The sequence below is a fragment of the Nicotiana tabacum genome, chromosome 11 (genome assembly GCF_000715075.1).
Source record: "Nicotiana tabacum cultivar K326 chromosome 11, ASM71507v2, whole genome shotgun sequence".
Taxonomy (NCBI): Eukaryota; Viridiplantae; Streptophyta; class Magnoliopsida; order Solanales; family Solanaceae; genus Nicotiana; species Nicotiana tabacum.
This window is the reverse complement of record NC_134090.1, coordinates 101,089,779-101,105,431: the sequence shown is the minus strand read 5'-3', so window position 1 is coordinate 101,105,431 and position 15,653 is coordinate 101,089,779. Positions and strand designations below refer to the sequence as shown.

Below are 15,653 nucleotides of genomic sequence, written 5' to 3'. Positions count from 1 at the left end.
GCGCTCGCTTTTCAAAACACTGTCTTGATCTTCTTAACCTTTGCACCACAACTCAATAGAAGAAGCCCATGCTAAGTAGTTTCAACTTCCCATTAAGGGTTCCGTAGTAATCATCAAACTTGAATTTCCAGAACGCGTGCTTTTAGAACCAAAAACATCAAGTCTCAAAGACATTGTTGGACCAAATAGCACAGACAATTAAGAACAATAAAAGCTCACAGGAACACTGAAGAAAAAACAATCTCGCCGAAAATTGAACATTCGCCGGAAATCTTGCCGGAAAATAAAAAGGGCGTCGAAATTTGCTCGGAATAACCTCTCGAGTAAGCTATCCAAAAGAAGTTTTGTTAGGAAATGGCCGGAGGGAAACTCACGCGCCAGCGCATGAGGAGATGTCGCGGAATTGTTTTTCTTCTGGTCGGCGCGTGGGGGGTTTTCCGGCAGGGTTTGCTGGGGTTTGATTGTTGGAGGGTGTAGGACTCTGTAATGGTGTTGGTTTTAGCACAACACTAAGGAAAACGTTGGTGACGCAATAACAGCACAAGAAGTCACCGGAAATTGACTCGCGGTGACTGTCGGGTGGAGTTCTCTTTTTTGGTTGTTTCTCACCAACGCTCTTATATCATGTGAGAAGTATAGCACGAAAAAGTTTTATTAATTATTTCTAAAGTGCGGTACAATGCCTATTTATATACCGTGATTACATAATAATATGTATCTAATTTCCAATGTGAGACATTATATTACTAAACTATTTAACAATTACTTTTATTGATTGTTGTACTAGGATGCCTTGGGTATTTTTGTTAAAGGTCAAAAGTGAAATTTTCTCATGTTTCAGTCATTTCATAAGATAATTTGTATTCAATTTGAGAATAAGATCAAATTCTTGCGAACTGACAAAGGCGCATAATACATGGATAAAAATTTTGGTGTTTATTTGTAGTCTTATGGGATTATCCACCACAACAAGTTGTCCTTATACTAGTGCACAAAATGGGGTTGCTGAAAGGAAGAATATGCATTTGTTAGAAGTGGCAAGATCTCTTATGTTTACCATGAATCTACCAAAACCTTACTGGGGGATGCCATTCTAGTAGCTGTCTACCTCATCAACACAATGCCGCTTAAAACCCTCAATTTTCAGAGTCCTCTGGAAGCTTTAAAAGGTAAAATGATTATGTTGTTCCTCCGAAGGTGCTTGAGTATCTTTGCTTTGTTCACACTAGAAACTCTGGGAAACTTGATCCTAGAGCTCTTAAATGGGTACAAATGCTATCATCCTCCCTCCAGGAGATCCTTTGTCAGCATGGATGTTACCTTTCAAGAATCTGAGCCTTATTTCAGTATTACACCATCACCGCTTCTGGGGGAGAGCTATAAGGAGGAAGAGTTATTCTCCCTAGAGCCACTATTGATGCCACTACCACTTCCATGAAGGAAAGTGAATTGGCTAAAGAATTCATGGGGGAGACTATTGGGCTTTTGGACAGACCTGATTTGATAACTTACTCAAGAAGAAATAGAGCAGAAAAACCATCAATGCAATCTACTGAAGATGAATCCTTTTCTGCTGAACTCTTTTCTATTGGTGAGTTATTTACATTTCCTAATGAGATAGATTCGCCTATTGCTCGCAGAAAAGGAGTAAGATCTTGCACCACCAAATACCCTTTATCTAATTTTGTCTTCTATAATTATTTGTCTTCGTCCTATAGAGTCTTTGCCTTGTCTATTTCTTTTATGTCTATTCCCCAGAATTGGAGGGAAGCTTTTGCCGATCCTAAATGGAAGCAAGCTTTGATTGAAGAAATGAAGGCCTTGTAAAAAAAAGCACTTGGGAGCTTGTCACATCAACCCCAGACAAGAAGTTGGTTGGTTTCAAATGGGTCTTCACGGTGAAACACAAAACTGATGGCTAGGTTGAAAGATTCAAAGCAAGCTTGGTGGCTAAGGGATTCACTCAAACTTATGGAGTGGACTATCAAGAAACCTTTGTTCCTGTTGCTAAAATGAACACTATTAGAATACTTTTATCTTGTGCAACTAATCTTGATTAAGGCTTACAACAGTATATGGAGATTCCTCCTGGATTTGATACTTACCAGAGTCGAGGAAATGTGTGCAGATTGAAGAAAGCCCTGTACGGATTGAAGCAATCTCCTAGAGCTTGGTTTGACAGATTTTGCAAAGTAATGATCTCGTTTGGTTATCAATAGAGCAATGCCGATCATACTCCCTTCATAAGACATCAAAGCGGTAGAATCACTCTTCTCATAGTTTATGTTGATGATATAGTAATGACAAGAGATGACAAAGAGTAGATTGTTCGGTTGAAGAAGCTGTTGGCACAGGAATTCGAGATCAATGATCTTGGAAAACTGCAGTAGTTGTTGGGAATTAAGGTTGCCCGAGCGAAAAGGGGAATCTTTACTTCTCAAAGAAAGTATATTTTAGATCTCTTGAAAGAAACTGATATGACCTGATGCAAACCAGCAGAATCGCTTATTGAAAGCAATCACAAGTTACAAACAGGAGTTTGAGAGTCTGTTGATAAGGAGAGATATCAGAGGTTGGTTGGAAGACTCATTTATCTCTCCCACACTGGACCAAATATAACTTACTCAGTCAGCCTGGTAAGTCAGTTCATGCATGGTCCTAGGGATTCTCATATGCAAGTTGTCTTCCACATGTTGCGATATTTAAAGTCTGCTCCTGGCAAAGGTCTCCTTTTCTCCAAACATAGTGTATAGAAGCTTATACAAATGCAGATTGGGCTGGATCTCTAGTGATAGAAGATCTACATTCGGTTATTGTACACTCGTAGGAGGGAACTTGGTTACTTGGAGAAGCAAGAAGCAAAGTGTAGTTGCTAGATCAAGTGCCGAGGCAGAATATAGAACTATGGTCCAGAGTTTTTATGAACTTTTGTGGTTACAAAAGCTATCAGAGGAATTGAAATTATCTAAAAAAGGGAAACTTTCCTTGTATTGTGATAACAAGACTGCAATCAGTATAACTCATAATCCTGTGCAGCATGTCCGTTTGAAACATGTTGAAATTGATCGACACTTCATCAAAGAAAAGATTACAGATGGTGTTTTGACTTTAATTCATGTATCCTCAGAGAAACAACTAGCTGATATGTTTACAAAAGGTCCTCAACAGACGAACCTTCCACACTTTGGTTTGCAAGTGGGGCATGTGTGACATCTTTGCACCAACTTGAGGGAGAGTGTTGACTAGCTTGATTGTAGGAAACTTAATTTTAGGAGATTTGATTATGTTGACTTGCTTGATTATAAGAAACTTAATTTTAGGAGATTTGATTCTATTCTAGGAGATTTTATTCTAATTAATTTGTGTAGTAACTGTAATTGGTTTTCTCTCGTAAATTAGCCATAGGAACCTCTATATAAATACTAGTGCTTGTTGGATGTAAAAACATATTGAAACACAAGAAGTTTCATTCTTCTTCAAATCTTCAGTTATATGCCATTTATGTAATTAAGAAATCTCGTACGAGCTTTCACTTCGTGTTTTATTTCAAAAAGTGTCAAAATTTAGTAGTTATCCATTTGTTCAGTAGCACAAATAATTTCAGCAAAATACTATAACTATTCTAGCAACTGTCACGAGTAATGTTACTTTTAAATGGAAGGATTTGGAAGGGAAGGGAAGGAGATGGGACAATTTCTTGTCCTAAGTTTATTTTGAGAATATAGTATTGTTCTCTCCTTTTCTTTCCTTCAGTTCCTTTCCATTCTAAATATCGAGATTCTATACACATGATTTTCTGAAATTGTCTAGTAATTTTTATTAATTTGGTTTAGTTTGATTTGATTTGATTGAGTTAGTTGTTGTAAATCAGCTATATATTAGGAGATTGACATCAAGTCTCACTTCTCTTCAATTTCAAATCTCCTATTATTACCAATGTAAAATTGCAAAGTGTTAATGATCGAGTATTTTGATTTGCTTTGGTTGATATATGGTTTGTGGAGTAGTGTTATAACAATTATGTAGTTAAGAATCCTAGTAAAATTATTGCTTCTGACATGTTGCTACTTTATCTTGTTCATACAGTGCAGAAATGTTGTCTGGCTACCTGGATCTCTATCAGAAGCTTCTGTTACGGAGAATACGTGCACCAGCTGCGGTCCAGGTTGCTTCTTGGAGTTTTCCTTTTCTTGTACTGGATTGGATAACCTTATCCTGTACATCTTTTTCTATGTTTGGTTTCCTGATTTCCAAAGATGACATTCAGGACTAGTATACAAGATTCAGTTTAGATTTCGCCGGCTGGAAATACCGCCAAATTATAGTGCTCAACATATAGGTAAGATGGACACTGGGACTGTTTTGTGAAAGTCGATCTCGTCTAAGTCTTCCTAAGAGACCCTATCCCTTTTTATTGTTCAATGGAACGTTAAATAGTTGAAAATATTTTCTTCCTTGAACAAATGTGTATAAAGAATTACAAGGCTTGCTGGCTCCCTTTTAAAATCTCTTCTCTTTAATTTTATATCTTCTTACTTTATTTCCAATTATTTAATAAAGCTAATAGTCTTTTCGTTGAACATATGTGTTGTGAGTTCTCAAATGCTGAAATGGAGAAGTCTGAATGATGAATATGCTGCATGATAATGTACTGAAAGGAATTCAAAGTCATTCTATTTTAAATTATTAAGCATGAGACTGTGCATGCTCAATATTAAATTGTTTACAATCCACCTCTTCTTTTCTAGGCGCAACATTTGCTATAGATGGTTAAAGTTAAACTAATCTTTGCAAGTTTGATACTTTACAGTTTGGTGGGTGTTGATGGCGGGACTTCACATTTGGTAGTGACAGTAAGAGAGAGACGTGTGAGGCATACCGAAATGAACTAGTTGTGTTAAACATTCCAAGAGCGGCACAAAAGCGAATGAGATCACTGTAGTGTAATTGCTGACAGCACCAGTCATGGTGTGGTTGGTTGAGTTGGAGAATATTATTTTCACCAATCAAACAGAAAGAGACATATTTTGGTGCTATGATATATGATTGTGTTTTCTTTTCAGTGGCACAGGGGATCATAAATTAAAAATAAGGAGAGTCTGGCAAAAGATTAAACTGTCACACTCTGCAAGGAATTATCTTTTAGCATAAAATACAAAAATGTCTCAAAAATTATATATGCATTATAAAGTCATGGAACTTATGAAGTGCATGCACAATGTTAATGTTGCTTCTAGACAGTGCAGCTATATAACAGTGAAAGTTCTATAATACTCTCAGGTTGCATTGGTGGCTGTGATGATATTCTAAGGCAGCTGGTGGGAATTTGCGGAACTGGTTCTCGCAGTAGTTCAAACACTTTCGGTATGTAAGGAACACCCGTCTAGAGCTTTTGTTTCGATATGTACTTTTATTTGCAATTCTGATGATTGCTTTCCTTTTTGAGGTTATCTTATGGCCCATAAAACGAATGTTTGTTTTTCTAAAACAGAACATGCTTTCTTTTTCTTCCAGAAAAACAGTTGGAAAACAAAACGGGAACACGAAGCTTCCTTTTTTTTCTGACGAAAAACGAAACTTCCATCCGTGTTCTTTTTTTGGAAAACAGTTGGCTCCATGTGGGACCACTCTGTGCAAAGTCTGTGTTGAGTTGTCCCACATCGGTGGGATTTGAGGTCCTCGGTCTCCTTATATGGTCTTGGACAATCCTCACCTCATAAACTAGCTTTAGGGGTTGAGTTAGGCCCAAGGTCCATTTATTAGGGTATCAGAGCCACTCTTGTGCAGCCTTGCCGATAGTGGGTCAGAGTTCGACTGAGTTTAGGCAAATCCCGGTTAGGCCGGGCAAACCTCAGTGCTGAGTCTAGGCGAATCCCATAAAGAGGGGGGTGTATGTAACACCCAAGACTTTAGACAGAGTTCCACATCGTCAAAGCTTATAAGTTAACAAGCCTTAGACCCTAGTAACGTGTTTTAAACCCGTGAGGGCCTAGGCCTAGAGCGGAAAATATCACTAGCGGGCTGGGTTGTTACAGATGGTATCAGAGGCAGATCCATACCAATTATTGTTACCGATGTTGGACCCCCATTTATGTTGTCCACACTCCAGTTTGCAGGCCTGGGTGTGAGAAAGGGTGTCGAGTTGTCCAACATCGGTGGGATTTGGGGTCTTCGGTCTCCTTATATGGTCTTGGGCAATTCTCACCTCATAAGCTAGCTTTTGGGGTTGAGTTAGGCCCAAGGTCCATTTATTATGGTATCAGAGGCAGGCTCATCCCAATTATTGTCTATGTTGCTCAGACTCTCCGAAAACGGTGTCGGGTGCGTGCCGGATCCTCCAAAAGTATTGTATTTTTGGAGGATCCGACACGGGTGCGGCAGCATTTTGGAGTATCCGCGCAACATAGATTATTGTTACCGATGTTGGGCCCCCATTTATGTTGTCCACGCTCCAGTCTGCAGGTCTGGGCGTGAGGAGGGATATTGAATTGCCCCACATCGGTGGGATTTGAGGTCCTTGGTCTCCTTATATGGTCTTGGGCAATCCTCACCTCATAAGCTAGCTTTTGGGGTTGAGTTAGGCCCAAGGTCCATTTATTAGGCTGAAACACCTTTGATCTCTTGCTCAAAAAGAATTATTTTGTCTGGATTTGATTTTTCCCCTTGAAATGAAAAATGATTTATTTGGAAATATGACTAGTAGCATCTGCAGACGTTTACTCAGTTTTAATCTAATTAATTTCACCCATATGAAAGTTCTAAAAAAATGCTTTAGTGTTTTAGGGTACAAAACCAAAGCGAAGGCAAAACCAACCATTTTCTATATCAAATGACCTAAGTTAGATACCTTTGAGTTACAGTCAAATTAATACTATGAACTTTTTCTTTTGATGTTTCGATAGTTTCATTCATCAGAATTAAATTTGAAATATGATCGAATTCAGTTCTTACTATAATTTGGTTTAACTTCAAATTACGCTGTTCATTGTACTGTGTGAGGAACTTCTGTGACATGAAAAATGCCGAAGTTGGAGTTGCTGTTGTCCACATGTAGGGCTCATGAAAAAGAATCAGATCCACATGTGAGGGGCCGTGTTGAGATACAATATAATTAAGCAATTAAAAGTGTGCTCTCACTCTAACAGCTTAAGCCTTTAGATGAGATGTTCAAACACTTCAACTCTGATTTTATTATGGTCAAGTTTGAATAGTGGTAGCGATTATGACTTGCAAATATTTCTGCTTTTACTTTGCTCGATCATTTCCCTTTAGCTCTTCAATTTAAATGTTTGTATCTAGTTTAGAGTCTGAGCATTACTCATCTGTTACTGGTGAGTAAGTCCCTTCAAATCCAAAAGCCTACTTGGTCTGTTAGATGCGACAAGAGTAAAAGTTAACCTTTGTCATCTATAATTGTATTCTTCTTTTGCTAGAAACTGTCACAGAAAGTACTTTTTGGCTATGTCAGCACGAAAATCTGCACATGAAATTGGGCCAAAGTAATTTGAGTTTCATCTCCAGCTAGTGGCCGGATATGGAAGCAAGCTGGATAAATGTGCAAAGCCATAGAGCTCAACCAGCTACAGGAACTTCAGCGTAGAATTCTAGGAGTCAAGCCTATAATCCTCTTTCCAGATGACCAAGTCGTGCAAGGTTTTACCACTTCATGACTCGTGTCAAGTAATTCCCTAGAATATGTGACAAGAGAGCTACAGTTGAACGTGGGAAGAAGGTGGTCAGTTGAGGTGCAACAAGGACAGCCAAACGTGCATTGATCACTATGGCACTAGCAAGATCGTTCCCAGATATTAGAGATAGAATTGAGACATGATTAAAAGTTGTTTATGCCCATAGCTGCCGGTCATATGCATAGGAACTTTTGTATAGAGAAGGACATATCCGATCATCACAACAATTTATACAACTTATTTTCATTTCATTGCAATTCTTTTAAGCTTTCTTTACAACTTTTGTTTACAAGCTTTCATAGGTTCTCTCTTACACAGCTTCAGTACATAACTTTCAAACTACTAATGCTTTCAAGAAGTAAAACGAGAAACCCATAGTTGAAATGGCAAGCAGCACTCGACAGTACAGCACATGCATCTCATCGTCTTGGCAGCACTCATAGCTATTTGAGTCATTGCATTAGGGCAGTAAAACTACGAAACCGGTCAGAGTCCCCTCCCCAACATTAATCATTTGACTTTCATTTAGAAATCGTCTGTTGACGATTTCGGCTGCCATAGCCAACCCAGGAAAATTCAATTTTGAGTATTCTTTAGTGTTTCACTTGATGATTTAGTTAGGAAAGATTAGTGCATAATGCCATCAAACATCTGAAACTTTTGGTATGAATGTCATGATTTATTTGTTGCTGTAGGGACTTAATTTCCTGAGTGATATACTTCACATCCTTAGGACTGACTGTAGCTGGGTTTTTTTTGCCAGGCAGAGGACGAGGAAACCCTACAGCATCCAGCAGTGCACAGAGAGGCAATTCCAGAGCACAAGGTTCTTGTGCATACTGCAGGCAAACAGGGCATTTGTCAAATGATTGTCCTTCACAGGCTTCTCGTAGTTGCACTGCTCGGTCTCAGGAAGTTGACTTGCAAAATGGTTTGGTGCTCTTCTGTTACCTTATCTGTATATCTTGTGTACAATGACCAACACCCCTGCAATTTTCTCACCTTCCCTGTGGTCCCCAATGAAAAGATAATGACGTAGAAGTAATGTTTGTCCACTGGTTGACTTGATGTGATGTTGAGGAGACTAACATCCGTTGTTAAAATATTGTTAAGAGTCTCACATTAGTTGGGGAATTGTGTTGTTTCTTTGTATGTCTTGGACAATCTTCACATGAGTTAAGCCCAAACTCTTTTTTATTACATGGTCTCAGAGCCAAACCCATCTTTTTCTTGGTTTTACCCAATTTTTGGCCCCCATGTTATGTTGTCGATGCTAGAGATGTCTAAAGCTAGGCATGCGGGGATGTTGTAGTCTCATATTGGTTAGTAATCCTCACCTCATGACCTAGTTTTTGGGTTGAGTTAGATAGAAGTCTATTTCTTATACAAATATTGGCAATAGTAAGTGTAGCTTAGTACTCCCTCCATCCTAATTTTATGCGAAGGTGTTTGACTGGGCACAAAAAATAAGAAATAGAGAAAGATTTTAGAAACTCAAAGCATAGAAATTAGTGTGGCTAGAAATCATCACATTAAGGGTGAAAAGGAAAATTTAGAGTTGAATTGTTACTAAATATAGAAAGATGTCATTCTTTTTGGGGCTGGCTAAAAAGGAAAGAATGTCACATAAATTGGGGGAGTGCAGTGGTACCGATTTTTGAAATTAAACACAATGGTATTGCAACTTCGCCACTTCTATGACAAAAAGTTTGAAACTTAGAGAGTCAATGGTTTTCTTCCATTGCTTCCATAGTTCAGTTTTGGAATGGCAAAAGTTATCCTTTGGCCCACCAAATTGGTCTGAGTATATGATATCGCGGATGTTCATGAAAAATTGAAAAACCAAATCAAACCGATAAAAAAACCAACAACTTTTTGGTTGGTTTTGGTTTTGAATTTTAATAACCGATCAAATTTCGTTTTGTTTTGGTTTTGGTTTTAAGCAAAAAATAACCCAAAAAACTGAACCAAACTGACTATAGAAATACCTATTTAAAACTTATTATTATACACACACACACAATATATATATATATATTATAAGTTTTTAAATTTTATGGTATACACATTAATTGTTTGCACTCTTAGTTGGTATTGTAGTTCTTTGCTTTACAAAAATCTAGTTCTTTGCCTTTACATTCTAGTTTGATTGGTAGTTTTATTATGCGAAGTTCAAAAATTTGTTTCGTGTTATAAATGTTGTCTTTAATTGAGCCCTTAAAATTTATCACTATTTAATTCAATTATCATCAAAATATTTTGGTAAATGACGAATTTTCTCAAAGAGTTAGTTGGTATTGTAGTTCTTTGCTTTACAAAAATCTAGTTCTTTGCCTTTACATTCTAGTTTGATTGGTAGTTTTATTATGCGAAGTTCAAAAATTTGTTTCGTGTTATAAATGTTGTCTTTAATTGAGCCCTTAAAATTTATCACTATTTAATTCAATTATCATCAAAATATTTTGGTAAATGACGAATTTTCTCAAAGAGTTATTGGTTTGATAATATTATGTTGGAATGTAGTTGTTGGAATATGTGTTTGCTAGTGTATAAGAAAAAACTGATAAAAAAATTGAAAAATCGACAAAAATCGAACCGATAAAAAACCGACTTAATTGGTTTGCTTTGATTCCCATATTTTAAAAACTGACTTAATTGGTTTGGTTCTTTTTAGGAGAAAACTGACCCATACTGAACCATGAACACCCGATATCCATGGAATTTTTGTTATCCCGCTATTTACCTCCCTTACTAACCTGAGGATGTTCTCCAGTTACTTTTACTCTCTATCCTTTCCAATTCTCACCCTATCAAATAGAATATTGTTAAAGCAACTAAAGAGTACATGAAGTGATACTGCAAGGACAGAAATCAAAATGCGAAAAAAATATATTGGTATGTGATGTGATATAGGATAGATCCTGCTCTATTGTTAATTACAAACTTTATAGCTAATCTTTTCTAACAATGCAGGAGAATCTTCAATCCCTTGTAATTCATGTGGAGCGCCTTGCAATTTGCGCACTGCCAATACTGCCAGCAACAGGGGAAGAAAGTTCTTTTCATGTCAATCACGGGAGTGCAATTTTTTCGTGTAGGGAAAACTATATTTCAACATAATATTTTATTTTTGGAAATAGTTTCCTCCTGAAAACTTACTATATGTAATCTTTTCTAATCTTGTTGTACCTTCTCTCTCCGGGTCTTGATTATAAAACTAAATCACCATGATCTAGAAAGATATAACTCTGTAAACCTTGACAACTAATTATATAGCTCACCAAAATATTGCCTCAGACCTGTCATAGTTGATATTCTGTTCAGCCAACCTGTAAAAAACTGCTGCAACACTTATAGCTGACGCTCATTTGCAAATAAAAATCATAGCATTATACTGCTGGAAAATCATTTGTATATTGGAGTAATTACTGTCCTAGAGGACGACGAGATTGAATTGCTGACATTGGAACTTCATTTTAATTGCTTACATTTATCTGTATTACTCAGAGCTCTTGATAGTATTAAAGTAGTTTGCTAGTTGATACACCTTTTTTGCCTGCATTGCAGTTGGGAAGATACCCTCAGTGGAGGTGAGCGCACAAATACTTCTGCGTCCACTAGCAGCAGAAGAGGTGGTCGTGGCCAAGGTGCTCCAAATACCAGTGGTGTGTCATTTGTGTCAGCAACAGGTGAACCAATAACTGGCAGATGTTTCATCTGCGGTGATCCAGGTCACTTTGCTAATGTCTGTCCACGTCGTGGATGATGAATTTTGAATTCTCTTGCATTAAAGATGTTTTTGCATTGAATAGGCCAATCTTAACTCGCAGAATTAGATTACCATTATGTGTCCTTCGTCACTCTAATTGTTGGTCTCTTCTAAGTAGGATGTGAATGTAACACCTCTTTTGGTGTATATAGCATAGCAGTTTTAGGAGACTTTTTAACTCTGTTCAGTAGTTTCTGTAGTATATATGTATTGAGACTTTTTTTTATGGAGTGAAATGTTAAGCTTGTCACAATCTCAGAACTCCGGTTTTACATATGGACCTTTGCCTATTGAATGAACTCTTTGAGCTTTGTTTATTACTCTCTCCATTCCAATTTGAGTGACGGTATTTGACTCGGCACGGAGATTAAAAAAGAAAGAAAATCTCTGGAGAAACTTATGGTCTAAAATAAGCCATAGATATTTGTGGCTATAAATCATCTCATAGTAAAGTAGGAAGTTTCAAGTTAAATTGTTTTTAAATAAGGAAGTATGACATTCTTTTTTTGACAGACTAAAAAGGAAAGTATGACACATAAATTGAGACAAAGAGTTGCAATACTTCCGGTTCTTGTTGTAGCAAGTTACTTGACGAACGTGTATAACTTTCACTGGGTTTTATCAAAAAGATAATTTATAAAGTTTAAAAACTATGGTAAGCTTGTATTTTCTTTCAGTCCACTAATTTTGGTTTGAATTTTGTGAAATACCTCTTCCATTTCCTTTAATTAGAGTTAGAAAGATTTAGGTTCCAATTCTTACACGCAAAACTGATTAGAGTTTAGTTTTGAGTCCCTTTTTCTTTTCTACGTATTTAAAATATATATATATATATATATATATATATATATATATAACATCCTTTTGGATTCCGACAAAGAGGGTGTTTGGCTAAGCTTATAAGCTGGTCAAACTGGCTTATAAGAACGTTTTGGCTTTTCTACGCATTCGGTACACATCCAAAGTGCTTATAAGCTAAGCGCTTATAAGTTAAAATCAGTCATAAGTTGGTCACCCCCAACTTATGACTTTTCAGCTTATAAGCACTTTTAGTTTGACCCAAATTTTTACTAGTTTATCCTTAATAACATTTTTTAATTTATATAATATTTTTCCCAAAATAATTTTTTAAATTTTCTCTACATTCCATATTCGTTGTTTATCGTTTTCTCTACAAAGAAACTTTTTAATTCATAATCTTTTGTAAAAACTTTAAGGGTATTTTAGTCTTTTTAACAAGAGAACAACTTATCAGCACCTTTGTACCAAAACATATCAATTGTTTATTATCAGTTTCAGCAGGTTTATCCAAACACGTAAATGCTAATTTAGAAAATCAGTTTCAGCACTTCAAGCTTATCAGCTATTTACAATCAGCTAATCCAAACGGGCTCAAAGTATTAGAGAATTAAAAGTTCATGGAGTTTTGGGGAGAAATTAAAAAATCGCCAGATTTACAAGTGGTCATCCAAAAATAGCCATAGTTTCAAAAGTAATCGAAATTTAGCCACTTTTCATGTAAAGATAAATTTGAACGAAAACACTGTTCAAACTCTGGAAAAATACTCCAGTATAATATGTTGGAGTTCTAGTGTAATATACCGGTCCAACATATTATACTGGAAATTTTCGCGTATTGGAGTTCCAGCATAATATGCTGGAAGTTCATACACAGGTGCACCGATCTCCAGTATATTATGCTGGAACTTTCCGTGTTGCAGCAAAATAGTAGTTATTTTTTAATGACTTTGCAAATGCTGGCTATTTTTAAATGACTAGTCCGAAAACTGGCTAGCTCATACTATTTTAACGGAGTTTTGTGATATCCGTTTGGTGTACCGTTATGGAAGGTGTTAACGTTTCCATTATTAATTATTAAAAATATGAAAACCATTTGCTTGACCTTTAAAAGTGCAGATTATGCTACTATCCAATGGCTACAAATACTTCTTGTCAAGAAGTACCATTTCAAGAATCACTCGAGCCAAATATGTTTAATAAAGAACCTGGAAAACTTCACATTGGCGAAGTTAAGGTATGGACAGAACAAATTGAGGAGGACTCAGAAGAAGGAGAATTCTTGGGAAATGAAGATTGTAGTGAAGATCTGAATAAAGCTGAAGATGATCAAGATGGAGAGGAGGAACAACGCGTGAATGGACAAGGTTTACAAGCTGTGATACACCACAATGAAAACCCACAATTAACAAAAGCATAAAAAATGCGTGAAGATACTGAACAATTTGGTCAGATGCAGAACGCTTGCCTTAAACCCCCTGAAGGTACCTCCATTCTTGATAGGAGTAATACAGTTATTTCATTGACGGGTGATCCGGGGGGCACTAGAGGAGACTTAAGTGGTATAGGTGATGAAGTAATCAGTGATAAAGGAGAAAAACAAGTCACTACAACGGTACAGCTCAACGATGCAGGGCAACTTTCTCCAGAAAGAGTCACTGTTCCATTGACTATAACTAAAGCTAAAGGAGATCAAGGAAAGGAGAGTGCAGGGAGATCGTTGATTCCTAATCAGGGAAAAAATGAAATCATTACTACTCCTAAGGGCCATGGTGATGATGAAAATGTGGAAACCAAAGGGAGAGACATGGATGAAGAATCAACGACTCAAAACTTTAAGAATGTAGCAAGACAAAGTGATCTTTCACCTAGAGCAATTGAGAAAGGGAAATCTGCTGGGAGAGGTAAAAAGAAGCAATCTAAAGAAAATCAAAGTGTCGTTCCACCTGGGGTTCAAACAAGAAGGACCCAATCCAAATCGCATAATCAATGATGAATGCTCTATTTTGGAATGTGAGATCGGTGAATACAATTGAGAGGCTGGTCACTATGTAGAGGCAACATCATTTTCAATTCATAGGTATCATGGAACCAATGCAAAGAGCCACGAAATTAAAATGGTATAGAAAAAAGATTGGAATGCTACAAGTTTACGCAAATGTTTCAAACAAAATATGGGTATTTGTTGATGAAGATCATGGTGTTGATATCATTATCAATATGGACCAACAGATAACACTAAAAATAACAAACATGGATTCTGGAAGGTCACTTATTGTTACATTTGTATATGCAAAATGTGACTCTACTGAAAGAATTGAATTGTGGGACAGCTTATATGCACTTGCGAGAGATATGGATCTTCCTTGGCTAGTGGAAGGAGATTTCAATGTTATCTGGGATGAAGAAGAAAAATTTAGAGGCCGACCCGTCCACATGAATGAGGTTCTTGATTTTAGGCATTGTGTAAATACTTGTAACCTTTTCGATCTTGTATTTAAAGGAAGTATTTACACTTGGTGGAATGGTCGAGGTGAAGATGACTGCAGGTAAACCATCTTTCCAAAATTGGTTCTGACCACTGCCCGATGATGTTGAGTGTTCAGGCCTCTATAGTCCAATCAAGAGGTCCTTCAAATTTTTGAATTTCTGGACAAAAAATCCAACTTTCAAAAATACAATAGCAGAAAACTGGACAACAGACTTTCATGCAAACCCTTTCACTTTGTTCAATCACAAGCTCAAAAAGGTGAAGAAAGCTCTTTCAATCTGGAGCAAGGCTACATTTGGAAACATTTTTGAAAAGATTGCTAGTTTGGAAGAGGTGGTCTTAGTTCATGAAGCACAATTCGAGTTGAATCCTTCTTTTCAGAATAGAGAAAGACTTATGAAAGTTCAAGCTGAGTTCATAAAATACTTAACGCTAGAGGAGGAATTTTGGAAACAAAAATCTGGATTGTCATGGCTCAAAGATGGAGATAGGAACACAAAATTCTTTCATGCGCAAGTCATGGGAAGAAGGAAAAGGTTGGAATTGAAGAGAATCCAAAATAGCGAGGGCAATTGGATTGAAGATTCAGTGGCTATGGCAGAGGAAGCTGTAAAATATTTCACTGATCAATTTCATGAAGATAAGGTTCCTGATGCATTTGACATACTGGATCATGTGCCACACATGGTGAATAATGAGCAGAATGATATGCTTTTGAGGCAACCTAACAAAGACGAAGTGAAAGAGGCAGTGTTTGTGCTCAATGGAGACAGTGCAGGTGGACCGGACGGATTCACTGGTTGTTTCTTTCAAGCATGCTGGGATATAGTCGGAGATGATGTCTATGACATGGTTAAAGCTTTCTTCAATGGGCATAATCTACCAAAGTTTGTGACTCACACAAATT

General features: G+C 36.9%; 1 protein-coding gene across 8 annotated transcripts in view; it reads left to right on the top strand.

The window, feature by feature from the left end:
• Nucleotides 1-11,774, top strand: part of LOC107824417 (DNA topoisomerase 3-alpha) — a 63,576-nt gene extending 51,802 nt beyond the window's left edge. For 3 of the 8 annotated variants that reach the window (XM_075225326.1, XM_075225320.1, XM_075225319.1), the window contains 6 exons: nt 4,087-4,165; nt 4,268-4,339; nt 5,281-5,364; nt 8,452-8,619; nt 10,662-10,782; nt 11,256-11,774. In XM_075225326.1, the coding sequence (XP_075081427.1) occupies nt 4,087-4,165; nt 4,268-4,339; nt 5,281-5,364; nt 8,452-8,619; nt 10,662-10,782; nt 11,256-11,454 (723 nt within the window). In that variant the 3' untranslated portion in view covers nt 11,455-11,774. Of the gene's footprint in view, nt 1-4,086; nt 4,166-4,267; nt 4,340-5,280; nt 5,365-8,451; nt 8,625-10,661; nt 10,783-11,255 lie in introns of all 8 variants that reach the window. The other 5 variants (XM_075225327.1, XM_075225321.1, XM_075225324.1 and 2 more) reach the window with 3 other exon arrangements.
• The last annotated feature ends 3,879 nt before the right edge of the window (nt 11,775-15,653 follow it).